Consider the following 12,372-nt stretch of genomic DNA (forward strand, 5'->3'; position numbering starts at 1 on the left):
TCATTTGATTCAAATCATGACTTCTTCAGGACTTCCGAACGTCGAAACAAGTTCGCGAATCATTTGATTAAGATCGGGACTTCGAAACAAGTTCGAGTATTTTTTTTTTAATATTGTGTTCGAAACAAGTTCGCGAATCATTGATTTCGGGATTAAGTTCGCGAATCATTTGATTAAGGATCGGACTTCGAAACAAGGGACAAATCATTCGAAACAAGTTCGCGAATCATTTGATTCGGAAATGAATCGGGACTTCGAAACAAGTTCGCGAATCATTTGATTAAGATCGGGACTTCGAAACAAGTTCGCGAATCATTTGATTCAAATCAGGACTTCGAAACAAGTTCGCGAATCATTTGATTCAAATCATGACTTCGAAACAAGTTCGCGAATCATTTGATTCCAATCAGGACTTCGAAACAAGTTCGCGAATCATTTGATTAAGATCGGGACTTCGAAACAAGTTAGCGAATCATTTGATTCAAATCATGACATCGAAACAAGTTCGCGAATCATTTGATTAAGATCGGGACTTCGAAACAAGTTCGCGAATCATTTGATTAAGATCGGGACTTCGAAACAAGTTCGCGAATCATTTGATTCAAATCGGGACTTCGAAACAAGTTCGCGAATCATTTGATTCAAATCATGACTTCGAAACAAGTTCGCGAATCATTTGATTAAGATCGGGACTTCGGAGCGTGAATTGTGAATCATTAAATTCCAAACGGGACTCTAGAGCGCATCTCAAGAAACTTTTTATTCAACTTTGTATTGCGAATCGTTTGATTCAGATCAGGACTTCAGAGAACGAATCGCAAATCTTTTGATTCTGATCGGGACTCCAGATCGCGTACTGTATCTCGAATGATTCAGATCGGGACTTTAAAGAGCATATCGCAAATTATTGTATTTAATTCTGAACTTTGGAGTGTGAATCACTCTTATTAATGAAGTGTAGACATTAAATTGATTCATTGTGCAATCAGCTTCATTGGTTATAATAACAGAACTTTGTGAGATTGCAATTTAAAATGAGTGATAGCTTTTTAGTGCTCACTATAAAAGGGCTATAAGTTAATTTTGAAGATCAGGGCCCGTATTCACAAAACATTTTATCTTACCACTAAGAGTTCTCCTAAAGAGCAGTAAAAGAGTTTTCTCTTAAAACCTGTTCACGAAGCTGCTGAGACAAACTTTTACTAAGGAATAGAGAGAAGTGTTAAGCATCTTACATGTGTGCTTCTCTTAAACGATTCTAAACAGTCTTTTAATGAACAGAGTAGAATAATCACGGCTGATAGTAAGACATGCAAACGTAGAAGAAAACCCAAACTGGACTCAAGAACAGCTGTTACTTCCTGTCCAGCTGCTTCATGAGAACAAGGATAGAATTCAGAGTAGAGATAACCTCCAAAACCAAAGTCACACCTTTATAAATCTCAAGTGTTTCTAAAACGTTTCTGTTCCGAGGCAGATTTCCAGCAGCAGCTGTTTTAGGAGAGTCACTGCTCCTGACCTTTCACAGATTCAGGAGCCAGTTTCAGAGCCGAAACACTCTTAGAGCAAACATTTACTATTGACACGCACATTATTCTTAAGATTTTCTCCTAAAACAGCGAGTTATGAGCTACTTTAAGATGTTTTGTGAATACGGGCCCTGAACTCTATCGCCTGAACAGCTTGTCTTTCATAGTTTTGAAGGGAGGAGTCGCTTGGAGCCCAACAGAGCGTTCACTGAGCCGCTCTCTGCACTACCCATGATGCCTAACGACGGAGCCGCTGCACACAGAGGGCCCCTTCAGGGTCCTGCCGGTAATATGCAAACATGCTGGACAGGGTAAACATTTCAGTGCAGCTTGCATTTATGAGCTGAATCTGAACATTACCTGCGTGACTGATCAACAACAGTAAGTAGACATTTGCTCGATTTAATAAATGCTGTTCAAATAATTTAAAACAGGAATGCACTATGTAGCTCATTATTGAATATAACGTCATAAAATAGTGCTTTTACAACCATATTTCAATTTTATGTGAGATTAAGTTTTTACAGCAATTTTATCTCAAATAAGAGTTTTTTTGTCCAACTGAAGGTAAAAAAAGAAGAAGTAAAAAACAGGAAATAATGATCTGAAATGTTTCAAATCAGTTTATTGGATACATGAAAAATGTGCAAAATAATATGACAAACAAGATAGAGACGATAGGGCCTAATATTACCTTATATAATGATGCTGAGTTCAAAAATATTAATGCAAACTTTACCTGTACAGTTTTTCACAAAATAAGAATGAAGATTTTTCAGATTGTATTAGCTGTAATATCAAAATAATGAAAGCAGTCAAATGACAAAAAGTATAAAAATGTTATCATGAGCTTCAAATCTGCAAAGGAGTAGAAGGAAGAAAAATAAGTATAAATTTTCCATTTATTGTCATCAAATAATGTCATGCATGTGAATAGAACAGTTGTAATCTGGCTCAGATGAAGACGTGTTTGTGGAGTTTAAATCAGAGAGAATACAAGACTAATTCACTTTTTAAACACTTGTCGAAAGCAAAGATGCTACAAAATGCATCATATATTCAGTCAGAAAGTGAGACTCTCTCCAGCAAAGCAGACACTATTTTTGAAATCAGCAGCAAAAATTAGTAAGAAGTATTGGATTTCATTTAGCAAATATGGTGTAATCTGCTGAAAGTAACTCATATAACCTGCACATCTTCTTCTTCTTCTTATAGAGCGCTTTTTAAAAAGCAGATTGTGTCAAAGTATTAAAAGTATTAAACAGGGAAACAGTGAATAGTGAAATTTCAACTCAAAATTGATTTCAGTAAATGGTTATTGTTACAGATCAGTGTTATTTAAGTGATAAACTATTTTTAATTTATATTTTGTGTATTTTTTTTTTTTTTACTTTTTTTTTTAGTAATTTTAATAATTTAACAATTATGTTGTTTTCGTAATTTTTATTAGTTATTATTTTTATTATTGATTTTCATTGATGATTTATTACATTTGTATTGATTTTTAGTCTTAGTTTATTTCGTTTTAGTTATTTATTACTTAAGCTTATACTAAATGTTGTCTTGGCAACTAGCTGAAATTTTTGTTTATTAGTGCATTGAATGTGCACAACCACGTGCAAAAATTTATTTTACTTATATGTATATATATATATATATATATATATATATATATATATATAAATATATAGATATATATATATATATATCTATATATATATATATATATATATATATAAATTTTGTTAGTTTTTGCTTAAAACAAGCAAAACATATCTGCCAATGAGGCAAGAAAAATAATCGCTTAGCCTTTGAATTAATATTATTTTTCTTACATAATTGGCAGATATTTCTGCTTGTTTTAAGCAAAAACTCACAAAATTTTGAAACTTTTTTTTTTTTAGAAAACAAGACTTAATATCTTAAATAATTTTACTTGTCGAGTAAATGCATCTTGATTTAAGAATGTTTAGACAAGACAAAAATACTAAGTAACAAAATCATTTTTGCAGTATATTGAAGCCTGATTGTTTTTGTGGTTTCAGATGCACTCTTGCTGGAATTGTTGATAAGGTCAAAAAAGACTGAATCCTGAACCAAAGCAATGGATCAAATCACATCATCTTTTTACTAAAACAGTGTCTTCAGTTGCACAAATCTGCATTGTTTGACCAGAACTGTGTGTCTTTACGGTCAGTCATGCAGAGGCGATGGTTTCTGGGAAAGCGTGTGATTGCTGCGCTGCTCTTCTGCTTCGTTCTGCTCCTGTATCGTCAGGCCTGCAGGTCTCAAAGCCAAACCCGGTCCAGAAGTCCAGCAGGGGAAGATGCATTCGAGGCTCTACTGCAGCAGCATGAGCGGCGCTATCTCCAGCACAGCAGGAACCTCACCAGACGGATCTCACAGCTGAAAGCAGAGCTGCAGAGATCCGCGGTGGAGCTCGAGGAACAGAACCAGTCAGAGCTGGAGGAGTTCCTGCAGAAGCAGCTCCGACGGGCCGAGATCTTCACCGGAGAACGGCTGCCCAATGAGTTTGCGGTGCTGCCGTTTGAGACCTTCACCCTCCGCCAGGTCTATCAGCTGGAGAGCGGACTGGCGAGACTCCCGGTGGAAAGTCTGATTGGTCAGGAGCGCAGGAACGAGCTGAACGGAGCGCTCGAAGCAGCGCTGCATCTGCTGAACGCACCTCAGCTCAGAGACTCACAGCAGCGCAGGGTTTACTCTCCTCAACATTTCTATGAAGGTCAACCTGATTACAGATGCATAACCCTAAAAAACAAATCTGCACTGCAAAAATATCTAGTATAAATATCTAAAAATGATTGAATCAAGATGAATTTACTGTACAAGTAAAATGATTTAAAACATTAGGTCTTGTTTCCTGTAAAAAAAAAAAAAAAATAGAAACATTTTGTTTGTTTTTGCTTAAAACAAGCAAAAATGTCTGCCAGTGGGGCAAGAAAAATAATCTGGTTTAGGCTTTGAATTAAGATTATTTTTATTACCCCACTGGCAGACATTTTTGCTTGTTTTAAGCAAAAACTAACAAAATTTTAATAAAAAAAGAAAAGTAAATTCATCTTGATTCAAGAATGTTTAGATATTTATAATAGAAAGCACAACAAAAACACTAAGTAACAATTTTTTTTTTCACACACACACATATATATGTATGGGAATGACAGATATTTGATCTTGTTTTAAGCAAAAACTCACTTAATTTGTATTATTTTTTTCCAGAAAGCATCTTAAATCATGTTGCTTCTCAAGTAAATGTATCTTGATTCAAGAATGTTTAGATATTTGCACACTGCAAACACTGAGGAAGAGAATCATATTTTTGCAGTGTAGCAACATTTTACAGACTAAAGTTAAGTTTACAGTAAAAATTGATATTTAATTAACTGAAATAATGTTAATACACCAAATGACTAAAATCAGTTTTTTCCCTTTGATATATTGACAAAATCCTAAATTCATCACAAGTAGTTTTTCCATAAGCTGAGATAAATATTATTAATAGATGCACACAGTGTCATAAACACAAACACAATGCATCATCATGAACACACATCACACTAAAACACTGCAATCAACATGCATTTGACAACACACAAAAGCAGAACTGATGACAAAAAACTAAGAAAAAAAAGTTGTTATAATATACAACCATCAAATATGAGTGACAAATGTCAATATATGGATTTTCGCTGTAAATTACTTGTTTTTGACTTCTAAAAATTGTCTTCTTAATAGTGTATAAGTATTTTAGATCTATTATTTACAAATGAACAGGTTACATTTATAGTCTCTTGTTGTTAAAATCATGACGATTATTTTTACAGTAGAGGCTGCTTCAAATGTAATTTCTCTTTAATGGCAGGAATCTTTCGCACAGAGAGGGACAAAGGAACGTTATACGATCTCACGTTCAGAGAAAACAGCGTTCCAGACTTCAGGAGGCTGGTGTTCTTCCGTCCTTTCGCTCCGCTGATGAAGGTGAAGGAGGAACTGATGGACGCATCTCAGATCCTCATCAATATAATAGTTCCTCTGGCCGACACAGTGGACGCATTCAGACAATTCATGCAACATTTCAGGTAAAACCGAACCTCTTTTGACCCGTGTGTGAGTTTGCACGTCATGTGATGCTTTAATTCCTCTCCTTGTGTCTCAGTGACGCTTGCATTCGTCAGGATGGACGGACGCATCTCACCGTGGTGCTTTTTGGGTCAGAAAAGATGCATGAAGTGAAAGGAATTGTGGATGGAATGTCAAGGTAGAGAAAATAAAAGAAAATAAATGCAAAACAAAACAAATAAACTCACCTCCATATATACAGCAAAAAATATATTTAAAAAATCTGTATTTGTGAAAATATGTTTTAAAATATATTTACATAAATATATTTTCTACATATATGTTTTTTGGTCATTGAAGATATATTTAAAAAAATATAAATATGAAAATATATATTTCAATCCAAGGAAATATATTCATGTATCTTGCTTTCCAGTACAAATATCTAATCAAGCAAGATATATTTGCTTGAGAAGCAAAATTACTAAATATACTAAGTCTTTTTTCTGAGAAAAAAAAAAGAAAAAAAAAAAGAAAATATATATATATATATATATATATATATATATATATATATATATATATATATATATATATATATATATATATATATATATATAATATACATAACCCACATAGTCCACATAGCAAAAAAAATAATAATAATAATAATAAAATAAATAAATAAATAAAAGATTGGGCAGAGTGTATTTAAACTAAATGTGTTTCAAAATATATTTACGAAAATTATTTTCTACCAAAATATATATATATCATTTAAAAATATTTGAACATTTTGCCCTCCATATATTTCAATCCTAGAAAATACATTGATATATTTGAGGAAAAATTGTATTTATGTCTGCAACATGAACATTTGAATGAAATTTAAAAATGAATGAATCCTAAATGTAAGCTACTATAAAATTGGAAATTTATTTTTTGACCCTGACATACATTTTGCAGTATATTTTGGTATATTAAAGTTGAAACTAAATATATTTTCAATTTGAAAAATATATTTCATTAAGTTTCATTGTTAACAACATCTTTTAAACAGTATTTTGGCCAGAATGTTTTTTTTTCTGTATGGGCTACATCACAACACAGTGATTTGTTATGATGAAGACGAGTCTCTGTCCCGCAGGAGAATGAAATACAGGAACGTGACTCTGATCCGTCTGAACGAAGCCTTCTCCAGAGGACGAGGCCTGGATGTCGGCGCTCGAGCCTGGAAGCGAAGCAACGTCCTCCTGTTTTTCTGTGATGTGAACATTCGGTTTAGTGCAGAGTTCCTGAACTCCTGCCGTATGAACACAGAACCAGGTACAGAACTGCCTGTCAACAACTCTTTCATGACGAATAATATTCAATTCAGTTCAGTTCAATTCAAGTTTATTTGTAAAGTGCTTTAGTGCAGAGACTGTAAAATTGGGGTAATATGATCATATTTTCTTGACCTGGTAAGGACTCTAGCCGCTGCATTTTGGACTACCTGTAGCTTGTTTATTGAGGATGCAGGACAAGCACCTAGCAGTGCATTACAATAGTCCAGTCTAGAGGTCATGAATGCATGAACTAGCTTTTCTGCATCAGGAACAGGTAACATGTTTCGTAGCTTGGCAATGTTTCTAAGATGGAAGAATGCTGTTTTTGTAACATGGGAAATAAAATTTTCAAAAGACAAGTTACTGTCTAATAACACCCAGATTTTTGACAGTAGAGGAAGTAACAGTACATCCGTCTTAAATTGTAATCTACAATATTCTGTGTACTGGTTTTTGGTCCAATAAGTAACATCTCTGTCTCATCCGAATTCAATAGGAGAAAATTATTGATCATCCAATCTTTTACATTTTTAACACACTCTGTTAGCTTAGATAATGTTTCATCTAGTCTTATTGAGATATATAGTTGAGTATCAACAGTGGAAACTAATCCTGTATTTTCTAATGATATTACCAAGGGGCAACATGTATATTGAAAATAGCAGAGGACCTAGGACAGATCCTTGTGGCACTCCATATTTTACTGGTGATAAATGAGATGACTCCCCATTTAGATAAACAAAGTGGTAGCGATCGGACAGGTAGGATCTAAACCATCTTAAAGTCTGCCCTTGGATACCTGTATAGTTTTTTAATCTATCTATGAGTATGTCGTGATCTATGGTGTCGAACGCAGCACTAAGATCAAGTAAAACTAACAATGAGATGCAGCCTTGGTCTGATGCAAGAAGCAAGTCATTTGTAATTTTAACAAGTGCAGTTTCTGTGCTATGATGGGGCCTGAAACCCGGCTGAAATTCTTCATAGAGATCTTTTTTTTCAGGAAGGAGCACAATTGAGCAGACACAACTTTTTCTAAAATTTTAGACATAAATGGAAGATTTGAAATGGGTCTGTAATTTCTCAGTTTACTAGGATCTAGTTGTGGTTTCTTAATAAGAGGCTTAATAACCACCAGCTTGAATGGTTTTAAACATTCTAGCAAAAACAAAACATCTACTGTAGCTTGTCAGAGACTAAACAAATATAAAATATGAGAAATTGGTAACTCTTATTCCGTTTAAAAATTGTTCTTCCCTTGTTAGGCATCAATTTAACACATTTCACCTATTTTTATGTTCGAAATGAGCTGCACAGACAGGGTAAAATGGGTTTAGTGCTGTAAAAGACTGAGATCCTAAAAAACTAAAAACCGAAAATGTCGTTTCAAAGACTTTTGACTGTGAAACTCAACTAGATAACAGCGAATTCTGCCTGGATTAATCAGAAGACGAGTCTTCAATTTACAAGTAAACTTTGATTCTTAAATTTGATAAGATCTCGTGCATTTCATAGTTTAGTCTTTGACAGGATACAATAAACATTTCCTTGTTGATTTTTGTTAATTGCAGGAAGAATCATGGAAATCAATCTGACCCTGACACGATGCAACCAAAATTTGAGAGATTTAAATATTGGTTGATTTTATCTGAGAGTAGTTGTCATCATAGCTGATAAGTCTGAAAAACATGCCTGATTTACATAATGGCCAGTTTTGTTCTAAATGAGAGTAAACAATGAAGATGTGTTCAATAATATGAATTGTCTTCTTTATTTTACATCATTACATCAACTTTTTAAAGTCTTTGTGAAAAAAAAGAATACTAAAACTAACACAAGAGGGAGCTATTGAACTCCTCAGACTTTTATTGGGGGAAGTCGTGGCCTAGCGGTTAGATAGTTTGACTCCTAACCCTAAGGTTGTGGGTTCGAGTCTCGGGCCGGTAATACCACGACTGAGGTGTCCTTGAGCATGTCACCGAACCCCCAACTGCTCCCCGGGCGCCGCAGCATAAATGGCAGCCCACTGCTCCGGGTGTGTGTTCACTGCTGTGTGTGTGCACTTTGGATGGGTTAAATGCAGAGCACAAATACTTAGTATGGTCACCATACTTGGCTGTATGTCACGTCACTTTCACTTTCCATGTGCTCTCACAGGTCAAAAGGTGTTTTATCCAGTGATGTTCAGCCTGTATAATCCAGAGGTCATCTATGGTCAACATATTCCTTCTGCTGAAGATCAGCTGGTAAGATCTCCACTATTCAGTGTTAGCTGCTATGTAACTTCCCAAACATATAATTCGGAAAACTAAAAGCTGCAATCCGTAAATTTTGCCTCTTTGTCGCCACCTCTGTCTAAAACCTGCAATTGTAGTTATTTGATAAATTATCTTCATTATGTGGGTTGTGCACTGGTGCAGCTCCAGCGTGGATTAATCTAATGTTTTGAGGTGAATGTATGGATACTGTACTTAGGAATCACAGATTCTAGCTTACGTCTTTGAATATATGACCCAATTTTCACTGGATATTGTCAACTGAACAAGTAAGTAACAAGTCTGCCACTTTTGTTCTGACCAACTGAGGAAAAAAGCATTACAATAAACTGCGCTACCAATGGTGATTAAATCTAACAATCAGTTAATAAGCTCATATCACATCAAACCGTGCAAATTATTATTAATGTTATACTTTGTTCTCAAATTGTTAATGTTCACAACATTAGCATTTTATGACTATGTGTATATAGTGTGTATTAGTGAGTAGATTTCGATTTCTGTACAGTCTAATCTCTGATTGTTTTAGCATTCGAATTTCATATTAAGAAATTATTTTAACCCAAAAACAAATTGTTCTTCATTCGAACTGATTCTCTTTACAATACAAATCTTGTGTAAGCCCAGGCTATCAGATGCACATTTAAAACTGGAATATAATTTAATTTAAATCACATGTTTTTCATAAACAAATAATCCTTTCTGGATTACAATCTGCCATGAAAATTATGTTATGCTTATATACTTGCTAAAATATTTATTTCGGATCATTTTTAACCAATAAAAAGTTACGGACTGCAGCTTTAAGTCTTGGAAAAATGTGATTTCTTTGGCAGGTGATCAGGAAAGATTTTGGCTTCTGGAAGGATTTTGACTTTGGGACGACGTGCCAGTACCGATCAGACTTCATCAACACAGGTAATGCAGTGAGATTCTGCCGTGTGGTTAAGATTTGCATATTTGATCTTCTGTTTCCTCTAAGGTGGATTTGTGAAAGGCGGAGCTACAGAAGATGTTCATCTCTACAGGAAGTTCCTCCACAGCAGTCTGATGGTGGTTCGCGCTCCGTCACGTGACCTGTTTCACGTGTGGCATCCGACCGTCTGTCACGCGCATTTATCCACCGAGATGTTTAAACTGTGTTTGCAGGATAAAGCGCTGAACCAGGCGTCTCACAGTCAGCTGGGACAAATCATCTTCCACCAGCAGATCAACAATCATCTGCACAAATACAAGCAACACAATATCAAGTCATGAGGAACAGATCTGACAGTTGTTCAAAGACAATGATGAAATATGAACTTATACTGAGATATAAATCACTTATTGTGTTTGAGCTGATGGAAATTCAATTTGTTTCATAATTAATGTTTTAAATATCTCACTAGAATGAAACCAAATGACATTTAAATCTGTTAATCGAACAAAATCAACCGATATTTAAATCCGTTAATCGAACAAAATCGACTGATTTTTAAATCTGTTAATTGAACAAAACAGACCAAAATTGAAATCTGTTATTCAAATAAAATCGTCCGATATTTAAATCCGTTAATCGAACAAAATCAACTGATTTTTAATCTGTTAATTGAACAAAACCGACCAAAATTGAAATCTGTTATTCGAACAAATTGACCAATGTTGAAATCCGTTAATCGAACAAAATAGACCGATTTTTAAATCTGTTAATCAAACAAAACCGACCAAAATTAAAATCTGTTATTCGAACAAAATCGACCGATATTTAAATCCATTAATCGAACAAAATCGACTGATATTTAAATCTATTAATCGAACATAATCGACCAACATTTAAATCTGTTAATTGAACAAAATCAACCGATATTTAAATCCATTAATCGAACAAAACTGACCAAAATTGAAATCTGTTAATCGAACAAAATCAACCGATTTTTAAGTCTGTTAATCGAACAAGACTGACCAACATTTAAATCTGTTAATCGAACAAAATCGACCGATATTTAAATCTGTTAATTGAACAAAATTGACTGATTTTTAAATCTGTTAATCGAACAAAATCGACTGATATTTAAATCTGTTAATTGAACAAAATTGACTGATTTTTAAATCTGTTAATCGAACAAAATCGACCGATATTTAAATCTGTTAATCGAACATAATCGACCAACATTTAAATCTGTTAATCGAACAAAATCGACCGATATTTAAATCTGTTAATTGAACAAAATTGACTGATTTTTAAATCTGTTAATCGAACAAAATCGACCAACATTTAAATCTGTTAATTGAACAAAATCGACCAACATTTAAATCTGTTAATTGAACAAAATCGACCGATATTTAAATCTGTTAATTGAACATAATCGACCAACATTTAAATCTGTTAATTGAACAAAATCAACCGATATTTAAATCTGTTAATTGAACAAAATTGACTGGTTTTTAAATCTGTTATTCGAACAAAATCGACCGATATTTAAATCCATTAATCGAACAAAACTGACCAAAATTGAAATCTGTTAATTGAACAAAATCAACCGATTTTTAAATCTGTTAATTGAACAAAACTGACCAAAATTTAAATCTGTTATTTGAACAAAATCGACCAACATTTAAATCTGTTAATTGAACAAAATCGACCGATATTTAAATCTGTTAATCGAACATAATCGACCAACATTTAAATCTGTTAATTGAACAAAATCGACCGATATTTAAATCTGTTAATTGAACAAAATTGACTGATTTTTAAATCTGTTATTCGAACAAAATCGACCAATATTTAAATCCATTAATCGAACAAAACTGACCAAAATTGAAATCTGTTAATTGAACAAAATCAACCGATTTTTAAGTCTGTTAATCGAACAAGACTGACCAACATTTAAATCTGTTAATCGAACAAAATCGACCGATATTTAAATCTGTTAATTGAACAAAATTGACTGATTTTTAAATCTGTTAATCGAACAAAATCGACCGATATTTAAATCTGTTAATTGAACAAAATTTACCGATATTTAAATCCATTAATCGAACAAAACCGACCAAAATTGAAATCCGTTAATTGAACAAAATCAACCGATTTTTAAGTCTGTTAATCGAACAAGACTGACCAACATTTAAATCCATTAATCGAACAAAATCAACCGATTTTTAAATCTGTTATTTGAACAA

General features: G+C 33.6%; 1 protein-coding gene across 1 annotated transcript; it reads left to right on the forward strand.

Annotated features, from left to right (window-relative positions):
• The first annotated feature begins 1,171 nt into the window (after window positions 1-1,171).
• On the forward strand, window positions 1,172-11,421 carry csgalnact1b (chondroitin sulfate N-acetylgalactosaminyltransferase 1b). Its single transcript, XM_042729180.1, has 8 exons — window positions 1,172-1,910; window positions 3,575-4,272; window positions 5,413-5,629; window positions 5,707-5,808; window positions 6,757-6,935; window positions 9,095-9,183; window positions 10,050-10,131; window positions 10,196-11,421. The coding sequence occupies exons 2-8, from the start codon at window positions 3,729-3,731 to the stop codon at window positions 10,468-10,470; spliced, it is 1,488 nt and encodes a 495-aa protein (XP_042585114.1). The 5' UTR covers window positions 1,172-1,910; window positions 3,575-3,728; the 3' UTR covers window positions 10,471-11,421.
• The last annotated feature ends 951 nt before the right edge of the window (window positions 11,422-12,372 follow it).

This window comes from Cyprinus carpio, chromosome B8, assembly GCF_018340385.1.
Source record: "Cyprinus carpio isolate SPL01 chromosome B8, ASM1834038v1, whole genome shotgun sequence".
NCBI lineage: Eukaryota > Metazoa > Chordata > Actinopteri > Cypriniformes > Cyprinidae > Cyprinus > Cyprinus carpio.

What these genes read in the sequence shown, in the direction of transcription:
- csgalnact1b (XM_042729180.1), top strand. Translation starts at nt 3,729, where the DNA reads ATGCAGAGGCGATGGTTTCTGGGAAAGCGTGTGATTGCTGCGCTGCTC. An exon ending in ATTGTGGATGGAATGTCAAG is followed by an intron (nt 5,809 to 6,756) that starts GTAGAGAAAATA and finishes TCTGTCCCGCAG; the next exon opens with GAGAATGAAATACAGGAACG. An exon ending in CTTCTGCTGAAGATCAGCTG is followed by an intron (nt 9,184 to 10,049) that starts GTAAGATCTCCA and finishes TTTCTTTGGCAG; the next exon opens with GTGATCAGGAAAGATTTTGG.